The 20,911-nt window shown below is 40.9% G+C and overlaps 1 protein-coding gene across 3 annotated transcripts in view; it reads left to right on the forward strand.

The window, feature by feature from the left end:
- The first annotated feature begins 983 nt into the window (after window positions 1-983).
- The window catches only part of LOC104594732 (regulator of nonsense transcripts UPF2), a 59,485-nt gene continuing 39,557 nt past the window's right edge, over window positions 984-20,911 (forward strand). For all 3 annotated transcript variants that reach the window (XM_010255173.3, XM_010255174.3, XM_088898042.1), the window contains exons 1-7: window positions 984-1,250; window positions 1,575-1,641; window positions 2,025-2,112; window positions 2,746-2,948; window positions 19,177-19,521; window positions 20,270-20,374; window positions 20,580-20,707. In XM_010255173.3, coding sequence (XP_010253475.1) covers window positions 1,579-1,641; window positions 2,025-2,112; window positions 2,746-2,948; window positions 19,177-19,521; window positions 20,270-20,374; window positions 20,580-20,707 — 932 coding nt within the window. In that variant the 5' untranslated portion in view covers window positions 984-1,250; window positions 1,575-1,578. The remainder of the gene's footprint in view (window positions 1,251-1,574; window positions 1,642-2,024; window positions 2,113-2,745; window positions 2,949-19,176; window positions 19,522-20,269; window positions 20,375-20,579; window positions 20,708-20,911) is intronic.

Below are 20,911 nucleotides of genomic sequence, written 5' to 3' on the forward strand. Positions count from 1 at the left end.
TGCAAAATATAAGGTTGTGCACTCTACAAATTTGTACTCCTTTCAAATCGAGCCTAAAAAAAAGAAAAGGCAGTAAATTACAGAATTTTATACACAATAGAACATTATAAATAAATAAATAACTAGTTGGCTTGCAAAAAAAAGTTGACTATTGTTAATTTTAGGTACAAACTGTTAGGCTGCGTTTGGAAATGATGCAAATGGAGTGTAAATCCCGGTTCATGGTAAATTTGCACTATGGTTCACTTTTGCCTCTGTTTGGAAACATTATATTTATGTATTGACAAATGACACAAAACACATTTTCCAATGCATATTTACATTGATAATAAGCATCAATAAAAAAGAAGTAAATTTGCATTAAAGTGGACTTTTGATAAAAAAGGCATGTGTTTTATTTGAATTTGTGTTTGCATTCATTACAGCTAAAAGTCTGTTTTGTAAGAAGGTAAATTTGTCAATGCAAAACTAACCCAACTTTGCAATTATATGGATCGTTTTACACTTTACATATTTACAACATTTCCAAACACAACCTTAGTAATAGTCACATGAGGCCGATTTCATATGAAAATATCTCGTTAAAATTGTAAACAATGAATCAGAAATGGAATCATTTTGACCACCGGTTCACCTATCTGGTCCAAATGAATCAACATATTGCGATAAATATTAAAAAATTAATTAAATATAAAATTGACCCCAAAACCATCTGGTCCAAATGAATCAATGTTTTTTTTAGAAAGGGTTAGGTGGAAAAAGGAACCTTTCGGTGACTGGTTGCCGAATTAAATGGTTTGACCGCCCGGGTCAACGATTTTTAAAAAATGCTGGTTTACCGTGGATGGTATGGAGGTTCAGGTCCGGTCCAAAGTCTAAACCCCACTCGCAACTTCGGCGAGCCAGAAAATTATCTGGGCCAATGGGCCCATTAAGCCCACGGGAAGCAATGTCCTTCCCGGTCTCCCCTCTTGCTCTTTCTCTAATATACTCTTCTTTTTATTTCTCCACAGTTCAAACCCTAACCAGTAACTACCTGCACTATAATTCTCACTTTCCCATTTCATCCGGTGGAATCCAACGCCTGAACATTGGCAATTTACAAAACTAAAGCACACGGAAACGCTTGAACGCCGGAGAGGATCAAACGGCGGGGACTCGTCGGTCTTTTTCACGACAGCGACAAAGGACGACCGACCATCTGCTTAATCAGCTTCAGAAAAGGTTTGCGCAAGAAGAATATTCACAAGGTACATCACCAAATGCCTATCCAATCGTTTACCTTGTAACATTTGTTCATTGTCAAAATTTCCATATTTTAATTGTTAGAGAAATTAAAGAGATTAGTTCCTCTTTCCTCGAGAATGTATGCTTTATTCGATGCACTCTTGCCCTTCGATCGATGTATAATTGAATTTCATTTGAATGATGTAGCTTAATTTAAGTCAGAATTACTCTATTTTAAACTTTTAAGAATTTCAAATCTGGTTTTCTTTCGAAAATTTCCACGTCCATTCCTTCAAAATAGAGTCTGTTTTACGTTGGTCGATGATTTGGTTGCTTTTCCTTGTTAGAGAGATGGATCATCCGGAAGATGAATGTCGCGTTGGGGGTGAACACCATGGTAAACAGGACGACGAGGTGAGTCTCGTTTATTTAATTACTATTTTTTACTATTTATTTATTTGCAAACGTGGTTACCTTGTTCACACTTTAATCTTAAGTTATAGATAACAACAGTTTCTTTTGCTGGCACCAAGAAAATGCCATAAATTGTCTTAATTTCCTAAGCGAGTTCGATTCACTGGGTTTGTGGGGAATTAAGGTTAATTAGAGATATAAAAATGGTTTTGGAAAGAGTTGAGAGATACGTTATGTATGCAATCAATGAAGCATCAAAACAATGATCCCTTTCTCTGTACATGAACATCTTGAGTGAATTTTGTTCATTATCTAGCACATTTCAAGTTTCACAGATGTCATGTTTAAGTAGTATTGCTGTTAAATACCATTTTATGTTGCAGGAAACTGCTGCTCGTCTAGATGAATTTAAAAAGTCAATGGAAGCAAAAATTGCTCTACGTCAGAGTAATTTGAATCCTGAAAGGCCTGGTTAGTAAACATTGTAATTGATTGTGCTCGTGGTACTGATAGTTTCTTGTAACAAAGATGCAATAAATTGGTTGTTAGGCTATTGCCTTACTGGCATATTGGAAATATATCAATTCATTAGATTTTCTTTCTATCATAATTATGATTTTGAAAGCTTTTCGCTGTAAAGTTTATGTATGCTTTGATTTTTTTGATGAGTTATGTGTACTTTAATTTCCAAAGTTGCACATGTTTTTTTTTTTTTAAAACAATGAAGATGTTGGAGTTTGGGTTCAGAATCAGAATATAAACTGCTATTCTGAGATAAAGGGGCTTTGAATGCTTGGCCTATTTTATGCAAATTATCCAAGAAGACCTTTAATGTGGTTCAATGTTTTTAAAAGTCTTATAATATATTATGACATTATTAAAAAATGCTGGAAAATTTTTGTGGAATATCTCATACTGACTTATCTGCTCATCTCTTGTATTTCTTCGTTCTTTTTTTTTTTTAATGTTAATTGATCATATAAAGCCTGAAAAACCAGTTTTCTGCATTTGACCAAATTTAGCACCAAGTTTTTCTGTGTAGGAACTTTATGGGTTATTTTTATACAAAATACAGAAACTAAATAAAATGTAATTACATTTCAGACTCAGGTTTTCTTAGGACATTAGATTCTAGTATCAAGCGCAATACAGCAGTTATTAAGAAGCTTAAGCAGATAAATGAAGAGCAGCGAGAAAGCATGATGGATGAGTTGCGTAGTGTCAACCTAAGCAAATTTGTTAGTGAAGCTGTCACTGCTATCTGTGACGCAAAGCTTAGAACATCAGACATACAAGCAGCTGTGCAGGTATTTTTTGTGGCTATGAACTTGATTTCCTGTTTATATTGTCTCTTAGTTCAGTTTTTAGCTTTTGCGTTTATTCATTGCAAACCTCAATATTTCTTTCTTAGTGGGAATTAATACTTAATTTGGTATCCATTCTAACACTAAAACTCAGGTATATAGATCTTACTTTCCATTGAGTTTATTTTTTGCTGTTGATATTCTATAATGAAACTCTATTATGTCAGTCATAGTTGCCTGTTACATAAATGGTTGAACCTATAATGGATGCTCAGATAGTTTGACATTTTGAATCACACCCTGTTTGCTCCTAGCTTATCTAGAAAGGGAGGAAAAAACCATTATTATTATTTTTGGATCTATAACTGAAATATCATTAAAGGTTAATAAAGAAAATGTACAATACAGCTGATAAAAAAAAGGAAAATATACAATACAATCAGAGAAGGGCGAGATAAGCTATCATAATTCTCCCCAAGAAAGTCAGTTTACAACATAGCCAAGAAAAGATGACTTTTTTTTTTTTTTTAATATCAGAAATGGTAACTTCATTAAAGATAATTTAAAACTGAAATACAGAAGTCAACCCCTATTAGAAGAGGTTGATCCAATAGACATCATACATTACAGCACTGCCCAGTAAAGTCACTCTCTTACAGTCCCTTGTTTTGCTAAGGCATCAACATAACTATTTGCTGATCTCCTTACCCACTTGAAACAAACACCCACCTCCCTTGTTATGCTAAGTATTTTCCTTATCAGCTATCTATATTGCCAAATTCCCAGCTGCCTTGATCGCATCCACCCAATTACCAATTTGGAGTCCCCCTCTATCTCAATCTGCTGTAGCCCCAATTGTTTGGTCAGTTTTACTCTTTGATGTAACGTAGAAGGAGACAAGAAGCTCGAGGTAAAAGGAGATAGAAGGAAAGGGGGAAAGTAGTGGGTAGGTGGCAAGGGGTTTTTAAAAAGAAGCGGAATGAAGATTCTTAGTTGGAATGTGAGGGGAATTGGGAGTGCGAAGAAGAGAGCAACAATAAAAGAGGTAATAAGACGGTATGACCCAGACATTGTGCTGTTGCAAGAGTCTAAGAGAATGGAGTTTAATGACAAGTGGGCAAGGAGTGTATGGAAAGCCAGGGGGATTGGCTGGGTAGCGGCTCCATCATGGGGTGCTTCCGGGGGGATTGTAACAATGTGGAAGAGGGATGTGGTTGAAGGTCTGGAGGAGTTGATCGGAAAGTACTCGGTTTCCATGAAGTTTAAGCAGCAAGAGGATGATTATATGTGGGTGCTCACAAATGTTTACGGACCGAATGACTATAGAGAGAGAAAGGAGCTGTGGGAGGAACTGGCTGATGTTAGAGGGTTGTGGGATGGGCCTTGGTGCATGGGTGGGGATTTCAATGTGGTTAGATTCTCGGAGGAATCCAATAAGGTTAACCAGAGGGTGACAAAAAGCATGAGGAAGTTTAACAGTTTTGTGGATGCCTTTGAGCTTAAAGAGATTCCCTAGCACATAAGGCATTTACATGGTCAAATCTCCAATCTAGACCCATTTGCCCTAAGCTGGATAGATTCTTGTTCTCTTTGAATTGGGAAGAACATTGGGGAACCTTGGCTTCTAGAGCTCTCCCAAGGGTGACCTCGGATCACTGGCCCATAGTGTTATGTGAGGAGGAAAGAAGGTGTGGAGGTCCTACCCCCTTTAGATTTGAAAATATGTGGTTACTTCATCCAGGGTTTCCTAACAAAGTGAGGGAGTGGTGGCATGAGTGTAACCCGCTGGTGGAGTGGGAGGGGATGAGATTCCATAAGAAACTACAATTCTTGAAAGCAAGAATCAAGGAGTGGAATTTGATGGAGTTCGGGAGGATAGAAGAAAGAAAGGGAGACTTGATGAAGAAGATTGAAAGCCTTGACTTTAAAGAGGAAAGGGGAGAATTTGGAAAGGAAGACAATGACCTCAGGAGAGAATTGAGAAGACAGTTAGAGGACTGCCTACACAAGGAGGAAATTAGCTGGAGGCAAAAATCTCGGTGTAAATGGTTGCAAGAGGGAGATAGAAACACTAGGTATTTCCACTCTCTAGCAGATGGCAGGAGAAGGAAGAACTTTATCTCCAAATTGGAAGTGGATGGAGTTGAGTTAGTACAGCAAGAGGAGATTGCCAGGGCCCGTGTGGAGCACTTCAAATCTATTCTAAGAAGGCCTGTGAGTAGAAGGGTGTGGGTAGAAGGTTTGGATTGCCAGATGTAGGGGTGGAGAACAGGAGAAGGATGGAAAGAAGCTTTAATCTAGAAGAGATCAAGGAGGCTGTGTTTTCTAGATAGAACAACAGCTCTAGGGTCGGATGGGTTTACAATGGCTTTTTATCAGGATTGTTGGGATATCTTGAAAGATGATCTCTTGCGGGTGTTTGAGGAGTTTTTCAGGAGAGGAATTGTCAATCTGGGTGTGAACTCTACATTTATAGCCTTAATTCCAAAAAAGAAAGATGCATCCCACCCGAAGGATTTTAGGCCAATAAGCTTAGTTAATAGCTTGTATAAGATCATTGCAAAAGTGTTGTCTCTGAGGCTGAAGAAGGTATTGCCAGATATCATTGCACACTATCAAGGAGCTTTTGTGAGTGGAAGACAAATTACAGATTAGATTTTAATTGCTAATGAGAGTGTGGAGAACTTTAAGAGGGATAAGAAGAAGGGAGTGGTCTGTAAGCTGGACTTGGAAAAGGCTTATGACTTGGTGGACTGGGAGTTCTCGAGGAAAGTCTTAACTAAATTCGGGTTTGGGGCTAGATGGTGTAAGTGGATCATGGGCTGTGTCCGGAATTGTCATTATTCAATGCTAGTGAATGGGACAGTGGTAGATTTCTTTCCAGCCAGTAGGGGTATAAGACAAGGAGACCCCCTTTCTCCTTTTTTGTTCATTTTAATTGCGGAGGTTTTGGGGAAACTGATTCATAGAGCAGATTCTAGGGGGCTCATTAGAGGCTGGAGGGTTGGGAGGGTGGAAACCCCCCTCATTTACAGTTTGCTGATGACACGATTCTATTTTGTGAAGGCGGTGATGTGAGGTTTATCAGGAAGTTAAAGTCAGTGATACAACTGTTTGAGCAAATGTCCAATTTGAAGGTTAACCTTGGGAAAAGCTGTGTAGTGGGGGTGAATTTGGAGGAGGGAGAGATCAGGGAGAGTGCTGAAGTGCTGGGGTGTGAAGTTTCGGGGTGGCCTTTGAACTACTTAGGATTACCATTAGGTGATAATCCCAAGAGAGAGAGTTTTTGGAACCTGGTGATGGAAAGGTTTGAAAAAAGATTGGTATCCTGGAAAAAGAACTACCTCTCTCTTGGTGGGAGAATTACACTAATTAAGGCCACGCTTGCTAACTTACCCATCTTTTTCATGTCGGTGTTTAAAATCCTAGTGAAGATTGCTAACAAATTAGAGAAGATAATGAGAGATTTCCTGTGGGAGCCGGGAGAGGAGAAGAGGGATCATAGAGTTAGCTGGGAAATAGTGTGTAGGAGTAAGTCGTGTGGTGGTTTGGGGCTTGGGAGTATTAGGAGAAGGAATATGACTCTGTTGGGGAAGTGGTTGTGGAGGTTTCCTATGGAGAAGGAGAAGCTATGGACTAGAATAGTGGCAAATATACATGGGTTGGAGCACAATGGATGGGACGCTGGAATCAGAGCTAGGATCACAAGCAATTCTCCTTGGAAAGCCATTCATGACCTGCTACCAGTTTTCTTCCCTAATATCAGGTATGACTTGAATTCCAGTAACTCCATAAAATTTTGGGAACAAACCTGGGTGGGGAGCGCCCCTCTAAAGGATCAGTTTCCGTCTTTGTATGCTCTTTCTGATTTGAAAAATGAGCCGATCTCGTCTTTCACCACCCCATCCTCTTCCACTTCTGGGATTGGGTGGAACTTGGGTCTAAGAAGGGATTTGAGGGACTCAGATTTCGACTGTATTTCGAGCCTTCTTGCACTTCTTGATAACGTTGTCTTAGACCCTACTAGGGTGGATTCTAGAATTTGGACACCTACTCCCAATGGCATTTTCTCTTGTGCTTCGTTCTTCAAAGTCTTAAGTCAGTCCACCACTCCTACCTTGTCCCCTTTCCCTGTTGGTGAGGTTTGGTGCAGAGCTATACCTCCTAGGGTTGGTAGTTTTTGTTGGGAAGTATATCTGGAAAGAATCAACACTGGTGATCTACTCCAAAAGAAGAGACCCAATACTTGCTTGTCACCTTAATGGTGTGTTCTATGTAAAGCAGATGGGGAGACTGGTTTTCACCTAATGGTGTCTTGCCACTTTGCGAGGTCATTGTGGGATTGGGCTTTCTCCTTATTTGGATGCACCTGGAATCCCCCTTTAGACATGCAGGGCCTTTTCTCCCCTTCCTTTTTCAGGTGGCGGTTAAAAAGGGGAAGGACAATGTGGAGAGGACTAAGGGTTGCAGTATGTTGGACACTGTGGGAAGAAAGAAACTCCAGGATATTCTCAGAAACTCAGAGAGGAACAGCAGATCTGAGGGCTATCATACATTTTAGGGCGGTACAGTGGCTGAAATCTTTGGAAATATTCACAAATTACACTGTGGATGACATGCTGAGGAAGTGGGGTGAAATTGCAAATTGCACGCAGACCAAGTCAGTAATGAGTGTGGCTTGGACCCCCCCCCCCCCACCTAGTGGATTCTTGAAATTAAACTTTGATGGATGTAGTAGGGGAAACCCGGGACAATCGGGGATCGGGGGTGTTTTTAGGGATGAAAATGGGGTCATCTCTGCTATGTTCTCAAGCCCAGTTGGAGTGGGTGACTCCCTTAGAGCTGAGATCTGTGCAGTTATGGAAGGAGTCCGGAAAGCTAAGGATTTGAACATCAAGAAACTTATAGTTGAAGGGGATTCTGAGGTGGTGATAGGGTGGCTGACTAAAAGATAACAATGATTTATGGAAGTATAATAATGAGAAGAGGAAATTCAAGTGGCTGGTGCGGGAGATGGAAGTTAAGACATGTTGGATTAAAAGATTTGCTAATTCCCTAGCTGACGATTTAGCTAAACAAGGGGCAGAAAGGGATTCATTGTTTTGGGCTAAGCTGTAACGTTAGTGTCTTTGTATTTTCTTTTTTCCTTTCTTGAAGCTCTTTGTGACTCTTGGAAGATAAGTGTGTTTGTCTTCCACTTGTAAATTTTTCTACTAATGAATTAATGAAAGTGTTATTGATAAAAAAAAAAGGGTGAAGGAATGGTGGAGTGAAGAGATGAGGGGGGGGGGTGAAATGGAAAGGGGTTAGATTTCATAAAAAGTTAAAAAGATTGATATCCAAAATAAAAGAGTGGAATAGGGACCAATTTGGTAGAGTGGAGGAAACAAAAGCTACATTAATGACTCAGACTGAGAATTTAGATGCAAAAGAGTCCCAAAGATTGATGAGTGGGCAGGATCGAGAAGTGAGATGGAAATTGAAAAAGGAATTAGAAGAGGTCCTGTTGAGGGAGGAGATATTATAGAGACAAAAGTCTAGGCATAAGTGGATCAAGAAAGGGGATGGGAATACCAAATTTTTTCATGCTATGGCCAATGGGAGAAGAAGGAAAAACTTGATAGTAAATCTTGAGGTTGATGGAGCAGACATAACATCACAAGAGGGGATTGCTAGTTGCTTTGTGGCTCACTTCAAATCAATCTTTCAAAGACCTTTTGGAGAATCGGGTGAGAGTGGAGCATGAGGATTGGCCAATCTTAAATGAGATGGATAGGGGATGGCTGGTAAGAACTATTGAGGAAGAAGAGACTAGATAGGCTGTCTTCTCTATGGATAGAGCTAAGGCTCTAGGATCAGATGGATTTACAATGGCATTCTATCAAGATTGTTGGGGTATACTCAAAGAAGATTTGATAGGGGTCATAAGAGAATTTGAGAAAAAACATGTGGTGAGTCCTGGAGTAAATGCTACATTCCTAGATCTTGTTCCCAAAAAGATTGGTGCTAAACATTCCAAAGATTTTAGGCCGATTAGCTTGGTGACTAGTATCTATAAGATATTGGCAAAAGTGCTCTCAAGGAGGATCAAGGCAGTTCTACTTACACTCATTAGTTAAGCACAAGGAGCTTTTGTACATGATAGACAAATTATAGATCAGATTCTCATAGCAAATGAAAGTGTGGAGGAAATGAGGAGATAAGGCAATCAAGGTTTTGTGTGCAAACTGGACTTAGAAAAGGCTTACGATTTAGTGGATTGGAGTTTTTTATTGGAGGTGTTAAGAAGGCGAGGCTTTGGGGACAAATGGTGTAATTGGATAAGTGGATGCCAAACTTCCTGTCATTATTCAATCCTAGTGAATGGAGTGGTTAAGGACTTCTTCCCATCTAGTAGAGGCCTAAGACAAGGTGATCCGCTCTCTCCCTTCCTTTTCACACTTGTTGCTGATGTGTTTAGTAGATTGATCTCAAAAGTAGATGGGCAAGAGCTAATAAAGGGTTGGAGACTAGGTAGAAGAAGCGTTTTGGTGACCCACCTTTAGTTTGTTGATGATATTATCATTTTTTGTGAGGGGAGTGACTTAAGGAAGGTGGACAATCTTAAGAATCTAATAAGGGATTTTGAGAATGCATCAAATTTGAGGATAAACTTGGATAAAAATTGTGTAGCTGGAATAAACTTGGAGGATGGGGTGGTAGAGTCTATTGCAGTGTGCTTAGGTTGTGCTACCTCTTCTTGGCCTTTAACCCACTTAAGGCTTCCCTTAGGTGCACCCTAAAGAGAGTAGTTTCTGGTCCCTTATTGTGGAGAAATTTGGCAAATGTTTGGCGGCCTAGAAAAAGAATTACATCTCTATAGGGGGTAGGGTAACCTTGATTAGGGAAACACTTGCTAACCTTCCAACCTACTTCCTCTCAGTCTTTAGGATTCCCCCAATGGAGGCTAAGAAATTGGAAAAACTAATGTGGGAACCAGGAGAGGTGAAGAAGGATCATCTAATCAGATGGGAGATAGTCAATAGAAGCAAAGAAGAAGGGGGCTTGGGGATAGAGAACATAGTTCAGAAGAATGAAGCTCTTTTAGGGAAGTGGCTATGGAGATGGGCCTCTGAAGAGAGAGATTATGGCATGAAGTGCTGTCAAGCATATGTGGCTACTCATAGAATGGTTGGGATGCCGGGATATCTTGTCGGGCGACTCTCAAAACACCTTGGAAGGCTATACATGGTATTCTCCCTCGCTTCCTCAGGTTTATCAGGTATGAAGCTTGCTCTGGCATTTCTGTTCGTTTCTGGGAGGTTGCTTGGGTGGGTACCCAACCTCTCAAGGATCTCTTTCCCTCTCTATTCTCTCTCTCTCTCTCTTTACAAAAATGAGCCAATTTCCAAGTTTCTCCCTAGTCCAATACTTCCTTTGTCTTTAAGTTGGGACTTTGGCTTTCATAGGGGATTAAGGGATGGTGAACTGGTTTGTGTTTCTGAGTTGCTTCTTTTACTCAAATCAGTTTGTTTGGACCCCACTAAATCTGATCAAAGATTTTGGATTCTTTCCAAAAGGAATCTTCACTTGTGCTTCCTTTCTAAGTTCCCTCTTGGCCAACCCTAACCCTGTTAAAGAAGTTTGGATAAGACCTATTCCCCCCAAGATGGTTGCTTTCTGTTGGGAAGTTTTCTACGGGAAAATCAATACTTTGGAAAACTTGCAAAAGAAGAGACCTTCTCTATGCATTTCCCTTAATTGGTGTTTCCTATGCAAGGCCCAGAATGAGAACTGTTTCCATCTACTGATTTCTTGCTCCTTTGCTACAACCTTATGGAGTTGGAGCTTTAGTTTATTTGGGTGTAGGTGGAACCCGCCATTTGATGCAAGTATGTTGTTTAATCCATCTATCTTTGGGTGGCACACAAGAAGAGGTAAAATCATGTGGAAGTGTATCAGGGCAGCTATATTGTGGACTGTTTGGGAGGAAAGGAATGCTAGAACCTTCCTAGAGAAGGAAAGAAGCTTGGCTGCAGTGAAGGACTGTATCTTAACTAGAGTAATCCATTAATTGAGGACCTTGTGCCTGTTTGCTGAATTCTCTTTCGATGATCTTTGGAGAAACTGGCTAGAAGTGGCTAACACTTCCACTAGAAAGAATATAAGTGTGGTAGAGTGGAACCTTCCCCAAAAGGTGTCATTAAATTGAACTTTGACGGGAGCAGCCAAGGTAATCGTGGGCCTTTGGGAGTAGGGGGTGTGCTAAGGAATAAGGACAGCAACATTATCTCATTATTCTCAGGACTGGTGGGAGTGGGAGACTCTGCAAGAGCTGAGTTACTCGCTGCTGTTCAAGGGATTCAGGTTGCTAACCAGCTTGGTGTGGAATATCTTCTAATTGAAGGAGATTCTCAGGTGGTAGTAGGGTGGCTGTTAAATCCGAAAACTGCCATATGGGGATATAGAGATCTCCTCAAAAGAGTGAAGTGGCTGACTAGAACTATGAGAGTGGATGTTAAATGGGTAAGCAGGTTGGCAAACACTATGGCTGATTCTTTGGCCAAGCAAGGGGTATCCAGGGAAGGCTTTTTTTTGGCATCTTTGTAACTTATTCTAGTAAGTAGGGAAAGCTGTATCTGAATATTTTGGAGAGGTAGCATCTCGTGCCTCTCCTTGGGATGCTTGTACTTCTTACCTTTGGTATCTAATAAAATTTATTCAATTATCAGAAAAAAAGGTTAACTTTGAGCCCAGTCACAACCTCAAACCAGCAAAGAATGCCCAACATAGATTCAAACTGCTGAGCTGAGGAATCAGTAAAACATAAAGTGTCTTCTGCAAATTGGAGAAGATGAACCTTCTCCCCTCCTGGAGAGATCTCAAAACCATCCCACATGCATCCTTCCACAGCCAGCTTACTGAACTGAGTAAAGACCTCCATAAGGCAGATGAAAAGCAAGGGGGGAGAGAAGTTCCCCTTGCCTGATCCCCCTAGAACTCTCAAAAAACTCCGACACTTGCTCACTGATTAAGACTGAAAGTTTAGGAGAAGACACACACTTTCATCCAATTCCTCCATTTACGGCCAAAATTCATTTTTCTAAGGACAAAGTCCAGACATTTCTTGTTCACGTGGTCATAAGCTTTCTCAATATCCAACTTACCAACCAAACCCGACCTACCATCCCTCTTTCTGGAGTCAATTAGCTCATTTGCAGTCAAGACACTGTCTAACATCTGCCTCCCAGGAACAAAGGCACCTTGGTTCTCAGAAATAACAGAAGGCAAGACCTTTTTCAACCTCTCTGCCGAAACTTTTGCCAGAATTTTATAGAAGCTGTTGAGAGGCTAATAGGCCTGAAATATTTTATGAACAGCCCAACTATTTTAGTGATGAGAGTAATAAAAGTGGAGTTTAGGCTTCTTTGAAGAGATGCACTACTGTGAAGGGACTGGAAAGCCTTCATGATATCCTGCTTTATAAAGTCCCAACATTTATAAAAAAAACATTTTAAGTGATACAAATTTGTCCACCCATCTGGTCTGGGAGATTTCTCATTTTCCAAATGAACGATCACCTCCTTTCCTTGCTCCTTAGTGAAAGGAATTTCAAGAAGAGCTTTCTGATCTTCAGTGAGACTTTTAAAGGGGGTATTGAGAGGAAGGGGTCTATTAGCCCAAGGTTCTTCATAGAGCTGCTTATAAAAAGAAGAAGCAATAAGTTTGATTTCAGCAACTGACTCTCCGATCATTCCCTTCCACTCCAACTTACTAATTTCTTTAACTCTGTTACGGGCATTTGCCATCTTATGAAAGAAACTAGTGTTTTTATCCTCCACTTTCAGTCAAGTTGTTTTGGCTCTTTGTCTCCATCTAATTTCATCTTTCATTGCTAGCTTGTCAAAGGTTGATTTGGCCTGGCACCTTTTCGCTCTTTGATCTTGGGTTAAGGGACCAACTTCTTCAGCTTTATCAATTTCATCATTTACACTCAGACATGCCCTTTGTTCTGTTTCCAAAGCCAAACTATTCTCCAACCTCCATAATTTGGTTTTCTCTTTAGCTGCCTTCAACTTCTTTGCTAAGATGAATGAGCTGGAACCATTAACATGACAATCCCCCCACACCTTAGCCAGCATAGAGATAATGCTCTCTTCCTCAAACCAAGCATTCTCACACTTAAAAAAAGGAGTTTTGCTTCTACTATGATGGCCACACAATAGTTGGATGGGACAATGATCAGAAACAGGTCTAGACAGAGCTAGCTGTTTGAAAGAAGGGAAAAGCTCATCCCAGTCTGAAGAAACAAAGAATCTATCCAACCTTACCAGAGTCGGGGAATCTTGGTTATTCGTCCAAGTAAACTTAGCCCCTTGAAGAGGCAGATCCATCAAATCAAATCTGTTAATGAAATCTGCAAAGAGACCCATTGCTCTTGATCTTCTCCCACCATAGTTTTTTTTCTTCAGCTGACAAAATCACATTGAAATCACCTCCGATCACTCAAGGATGAAGAGACAACCCTCTGATCCTATCAAACTCCTTCCAAAATTCATTTCTTTGGCTAGATTCAGTGGGACCATAGACATTTGTGACTCGGCATACACCTCCCCCAACCATCTCCAAAGTCACCGTTATTGAGAAGTTTCCAATCGAGTGGGCAATTAAAGAACATCATTGGATTCCACATAGTCACAGCCTTCCGCACTCTCTACTGAAGGTTTGGCAAGCCATTTAATCTGCCTGGCCCCCCAAGTACTTAGAATAATGGACGCATCCAGAAACTCAAGCTTCGATTCTTGAATGAGAACCACCTGGGACTTTGAGTTTTTGAGAACATCACAAACCACCAATCTCCTCTTAGCCGACCCCAACCCCCTAACATTCCATGATAAAAAATTCAACTCCATCAACAAAACTAAGTAAAAAACAGTAAGAAGAGCACCGACAACCCCCTTCTTAATACTTCTTTCCTCTCCTCAACACCCCATCACAACTCCCTGCTTTGTCAATTAGGCCCCAAGTTAGTCTCAACATCTCCCGATTTTTCTTTGTGGAGTTTCCCCCTTTTTTGCCACTAGTTTACCCTCTCCATTAACACCCTCTATTCTACTGCCTCTAGATATTTTATTGTTTCCTCCTCCACCCCCTCCATTGACACCCTAGAAAGCTTCCCAACTCCAACAGTTTTGAATTAACCCAAGTAGATGGGGAAGGCAATGTCTTGCTAGCTGACCTACTTGTTTTTGGGGCCTCAACAAATTTCATACCTGATTTTTCCTTCACCACCGAGGAGGTACCAACTTGTTGCAGAAGGTCAGGTGAGCGGATGACTTCTTCTCCTAACCTGGACCCAGAGTGAACATTCGTGTTCCCCTCGACAGCTACAACCGCTAATGGAGTAGCTTCAACCAAGTTGTCATCCAATCACACACGATGGGGAGTTGGGGAGGCTCTCTCGACGACAACACACTTGCCAACGAACTCGCAGACTTGTCTTGATCTGGTGCCGCAGTCGGGCTTCTTCCACTTCCAATAGCTTCGGTAGGAAAGTTCCTACCATACACAAAGTTTGGTGGCGAACTGGGCTGGGCTTCCTTGGGACCCTTAGTCGGTTGGGTTAACTAGTTCGAAACAACTAAGACCGGAGGTCTATTGCAGTGGCTTGGTTTGCTGGCTGCTTTCAAGGTCTGGCCCCCACTAGGACCCACTTTAAGATTCGGGTGTGGAGTGAAAGGGCTTTTGCTTCTCTACGAAGAGCCTACATCTTCCTCAACCCCAAAGAAACTCCCCTTTTCGGGTTTACCCTCTCCTGACTACATCCCTTCCCCCCAAATGCCACATGGAATTCAATCAGGCGTTCCTTAATCAAATGTTTTAGGGAGTCGACAGTTAATATGTTCCCCTTTTAGAATTCAAAAATTGAAACTCCCTCCCTTCCCTCTGCCCCCCTACCCGCTCATCCTGATCGTCCAACGAAGCAACGATCGGACTGCCCCTGTCTAACCTTCCTCACTCACCTCCCAACTCTGTTCCACCACCCACGACCATAGATTCCACCCCCTGCTGAACTCAAGAAGGTGGGGAGGTCATCGACCCCTTCTCTTGACCGCCTCTGCAAGAGAAACTTTTGTCCCCCTCCTCACAAAGAACGACTGTTTTAGAAATTTCCGACAACTATTTCCGCCTTTGATGGACAATCTCCCCACCCTTAGAACTTGGCTTCCACCTATGCGCCACTGGAAGGGTCTCCGACCAAACACGAATAGTGAAGATCACCTCGCCAACCACAATGTCCACTTTTTCAAGGATGTTGCTACCATCTCTAATCTTTACCCGAAACCATTCACAGGTCACCAGTTCACTAAGAGAATCGTTGGTTTGAATGAACCCTCTACAGGCATCCCCCACAACTCTTATCACATTTGGACACTAGAGCAATTGAGGGAGGCTATAAATCCTAATCCAGGTTTGCTCCACCGGTGGTTCCTATTGGTCCTACGCCTTTGAATAGAAGCATCCAACACTCTTCCCCCACCAATCAAGTAACACGTTGGATCCTTCCAATCGCCAGGGACTATTCTGGATCACCCACTCAGCCTCATATTTGGACAAGAAAATGAAGAGGAACAAGCCATCTGCGAGTTTTTTCACTCTCACACCCCCCACTTATCTCCAAGCTCTATTAGCCCAGATGTCCACCCGCCTCACATCTGCCCCCTTAGGAAAGCGACCCACCAAGCAATTGTATAGGAATTGTCTTCTGGCCTCCACCTCCTCCACCTCTGTATAAATCACCTTCCTACCACCCACCCGCTTAAAAAACGCTTGCCCTAACTCCGACCAAGCCCCCGCTCTCAAAGCTGACCCTACCTCTGGAATCCTTCCTTCGATACCAGCTCTCTGAACCCTACTTCTTGGAAGCAGGCCTGCCTCCACCTGCAGCACCACCCTAAAACCCCATCTTCAACATTCAAGATGGGGGAGAACAACACTAGCAGGGGAGGGGGGGGGGCAGGTTCTATTCTTCATCTTTTTTCTTATGTACACGCATTTGAATTTTTTTTCTTATGTACATGAACAATATTATGAGATCTCAAGTTGCGCATTTTCTTGTTAATTATCCTGTTAGTATGATCCTCCGCATCCTCTTCAAGATTGCTTCTTCAGCCCAACTCAACACCCAACCTTCCGATCTCAACCTCCTCATAATGCCAACCTTCTTCAACTTTCCTTTCAACCTCTCCTTCAATGGGCTCATCACCACAATAAATTTCCTTTCCCTCAATCTCGCCCTCAATTTCCATGTCAACACCAGTGTGAACAATCCTTTCTTGAGCCTTTTCCTCCCCTTTCCAGCCTTATTGATCCAACAGAGGCCACAACCTCTGGATGCATCAAAACTGGGCTTCTAGAATCGTAACTAGTCTCAAAAAGTGTCTTACTTGTTCCTTCGAACTCTGGGGATACATATTTCCCGTCAGGCTCCCTACTGACCAGTGAAAGACGGCCAACTTCACCAACCACAGAAGATGGATCGTGGTCGAGTAGCTTTCTTGGACCACTAATGATCCTCTTTTTACCACTTTTGTCAAACCTGGCTATTAGCCAAACCCACCTCTCTACCTTTCCTTTTCTAGCCTCAATCGTGACCCTCTTTGTTGCTTTGTTTCTCTTCAACATTAGCTTTACAAGCCCTAAGCACCGTCTCTTGCCATTATTCCTGTCCCTGAAACGATTTTCCTTCCTGCCCAAAAGCAAGTCAGTTTTGAAAACTTGGTCATCTCTCGACCTTCCTAATGAGTGAGAAGAGTCTTTTGGGCGAAATCCCTGATTTGCATCCGACCGAGAGCTATTAAACTCAACATTGAACTCTCGAGCGTCCCTTTTAACAATGAACTCATCGGGACAATCTGACAAGTTGCTAAAGTCCCTTTGAATTATACCTAGTTTGGTGCAAACTCCCTCGACCCCTGACCCTCTCTCTTCACCTACTTTATCGCCCAATCCGCTCGAGTTTAACCTATCAAAAGGATTTGGATCTTCGATGACCTTTCATTTCTTGAGCTTACTCTTCAACCTTCCAAAGCCAAATAAAGTATCTGTTTTTTTCCAAAATGCAATTAGTATTCTTTTTTGCTCCTGACCTTTCTTCTTCCATGCTGAAACCCATACTGGAATCATCTTTTGACTGACCTTTCATTCCTTTGCTTCCACAGGCCTCCACCCTGCCAGGCTGCCACATCAGCTTCACCTTCCACCTCTTGACCTTCCCCCAGAGAGACACTTCATGTTCCGTCGTAATCCATACCTTCGTCCAGGCCCCATTCGAGAAAACATCAAGGGCATGAGGAACCTCCAGCTTCACTCCAGCAACAGCAACCATTGCAGAACTGAGCTTTGAGGTGTCACAAGAAATGAAAGAACCTCCAATCGCCGTTGCAACCTTCTCCAAAACTGTTGTCTCCCAAGGATTGAAAGGGAGCCCAAACAATCTGATAATGAAGGCCCCATTGTGGAGCTCCTTGCTGCTGGAGGATACTGTCCATCTCTGGAGCCAGATAATGCCTGAATCAGTCTCGGAGCTATCAAAATCTATAATTTTTTTTTTCAACTACCAGAACAGCTTGTCTTCTGTCAAAGTGGAAAATTGAAGCTCCTGAAACTACTTGCAATTTTTTCTTTAATCCAAACAAAATAATACCCCAGTCCTTGACGTCCCTTTCTGCTTTCAAAAGAATCAAAACCAATATTCTCTCTCATCCCCCTCTGTTTCCTTCCACCATCAAATTTTGCACTTTGGTGGTGCTACCCACGATTACTCCCTGTTCAATCTCTCTGTTTGGTAAAACCTTGAAGTTTTAACCTTAGGCCAGATCTTCAGCTCTCATCCACAGAAAGTCTTGAAGATTCTGAGCAACCAATCTCCAGCCCGACCCCTGCTTTTCTTCAGGTAGGCAAACTGATTGTTTTCTATTTTTGCCAAATACCTGTCATAGCTACAAACCATCCTTTCTGATTGGATCTCAAAATCGCTTGATACTTTCTGCGTGGACTTTCAAAGAGCTCTCCCAACCATTGGTCTTCATTGAAAAAATCACTCCATCGATGAAACCTTTCAACCACTGTGTAGCTTCTCCAGTTAAGAAAATAGTTGCTCTTCCCTCTCTTAGTTTCAGAACTACTTGGTCCCTGCCTTTTTCTTCTTCTAGAATCTGTTTCTTCGCCTCAATCGTGTTCTTCGTTCTCCATCGCACTGAAGCGAGATCTGCAAAGGCTGCCCCTCTAACTTAACACTCTCCTTGGGTGTTTACTCTTGTTTTTACTTTTTTGGGCTCTAGACCTTTTTTTGATAACTTTTTTGGGCTTTAGACTTTGATGCTTTCAATCCTTATGTTTTCCCATGTTGTTTGGTTTGGGCCTATTCCAGCTAATCCCCCTCTAGATATTAGCTGGGATGTACGAAAATCAAGATCTGATTCTTCAAAGGTTGCCTTCATGTGAATCTTATGCAACAAGAGTGGAGATTTGATCAATAACTTGCTTCTATCTATCTGTCGATCTATATACATACATCAGTGCTCCATGGACTCTCCTAAGTGGTAGGTGTGATCATGGGCCAGGCCAGGCTTCTGGGCATATGATTTTAAATATAAAACGTAAACTATATAATGTGTTATATGTGTCATATATATTATACACACAATAGGTGCCATTTTCAGAAACCATTATTAAGATAAAAATATAAAGTTCTAGGCATTTTTTTATAGGTATACAATGTTAGAATTCAAAAAAATAATTGGACTATTTTAATAGTTCATGCATTGGATTATGATTCCTGTGTTTGCATCCATGCAACACTGATGTATGTATATTTTATGTTCTATTTATTTATTTATTAGGCCATTGCCCAATGTTGGTCCCAACTATCTGGGGTCTTGGGAGGGGTAGACTGGATATGCACCTAACCTTTTTTTCCCCTCAATGGATCATTATCCAATGTTTTGTTATTGTATTGTTGAATTAAAATTACCAGTCTATATGTTTATAAGTGTTACATATTTACATATTTTAAATGTTTAGTGAAAATTTATTTGTAGTTACTTATAAAACAATTAGTAGCAGTTAAAGAAGAGGAGGGGTCTATAGCAAGGAGAAGAAAGGTGGATAACGGGGTATTTTTATTTAATCTGTGAGTTATACTTGTGTTTGCTTCTAATTATTATATGCCTCTACCTCTATTGTGTAGATTTGTTCCTTGCTTCATCAGAGGTACAAGGATTTCTCGCCTAGCCTGATTCAGGGTCTCTTGAAAGTCTTCTTTCCTGGAAAATCTGGGGATGACTTGGATGTGGATAGGAGCTTGAAAGCCATGAAAAAACGCAGCACTCTAAAACTTCTCATGGAACTTTACTTTGTTGGAGTTATAGAAGATGCCAGCATTTTCATCAATATTATTAAGGATCTTACAAGCTTAGAGCACTTAAAGGACCGAGATACAACTCAGATGAATTTATCTCTTCTTCTTAGTTTTGCTCGACAAGGTAGAATTTTCCTTGGGCTTCCTCAGTCAGGACAAGAAATTCATGAAGAGGTACACTTTTATTTTTTTGTAATTAATATATGCTCTCATTGTTGGTTTATAGCATATGCTAAGAACTTCCAAGTTTGAAAAGTAGTCTGATCATCAGAATGAAAGACACTTTATGAGTTTTTTTTTTCTTTTCCTTTTTTTTTTTATTGGAAACACCATAAATAATTGTTTTTCACTAATAAGTGCACTGTCATTTGCTGTTTGTGTTTTGATATTCTCTTCAGGGTTCATCATCAACATCATCATCTAAGCCTTGCCCCAACTGTATGGGGTCAGCCATATAACTTCTGTTTTACCATTTCATTCTGTTCAGTGCCATATCCATTTTTAAATTATGAGCCCTTGAATAATTTCTACTACTTCAACCTATGTTCTTTTTGGTGTACCCCTCTCTCTTTATCTCTTTCAACTTTTATCAGATCACTTCGTCCTATAGGTGCTGTAGATGGTCTTCTTTGCATGTGACCACCCTATCTTGGTCTACTTCTCCTCATTTTATCACTTACTGGAGCTACTCCTAGGTTCCCTTTGAATGAGTAAATTTCTGACACTGTTCTTTCTAGCTTTTCTACACATCCATCTAAATGCCTCACTCATTTTGTGGACATTCTGTTTCTTGATTGCCCAACACTCTGCTCAACACCCTACCCTTTGTCTTACACCTGCTTTTAAACATCTTGTGGTCATTGAATTTAAAAGTATGCTGCAGTATATTTCTATCTTTAATTTTCTATGACCTTTTTTGCAGTTTTTTAAGGGTCTTAATATCACAGCAGACCAAAAGAAAATATTCAAGAAGGCATTCTACACATACTATGATGCTGCTGCGGAACTTCTTCAGTCTGAGCACACGGTAAGAACTTTAGGCCATTGATATTGCACTTGATTGTTCTAGTTGCTTTACTTTTCTTCTTTGCTTTTTCTTTTTTTATTGCTTTTTTCCTTTGTTCATTTATTCTTCCCTCCCTTATTTGGATCCCTGATCCTACTTTTGTTTCTTCTTCCTGTCTTTATACTTGTGTTTTGCAATTTATCAACTGTTGTTCTTTTCTAAACAGTCTCTTCGTCAGATGGAGAACGAAAATTCAAAGATCTTAAATGCTAAAGGGGAGCTCAGTGATGAAAATGTGACTTCATATGAAAAGCTGAGAAAATCTTATGATCAATTATTCCGTGGTGTCTCGTCGTAGGTTCCCCCCTGCTGATGCTTGTTCTTGAGTCTATATGAATAATATATTATATATCTTATTTGAACTTGGACAGCCAGTTGGATTGAATACTCTATATGAGCTAGTAAATTCTGAATTTTTGACAATTTGTTTTTTTATGAACTAGAAGTTTGTTCTCCACACAACTTCTACTAGTGGGTGTGGGTGTGTGCACATATATT

Source organism: Nelumbo nucifera, chromosome 2 (assembly GCF_055504915.1).
Source record: "Nelumbo nucifera cultivar China Antique chromosome 2, China Antique-T2T, whole genome shotgun sequence".
Classification (NCBI taxonomy): Eukaryota; Viridiplantae; Streptophyta; class Magnoliopsida; order Proteales; family Nelumbonaceae; genus Nelumbo; species Nelumbo nucifera.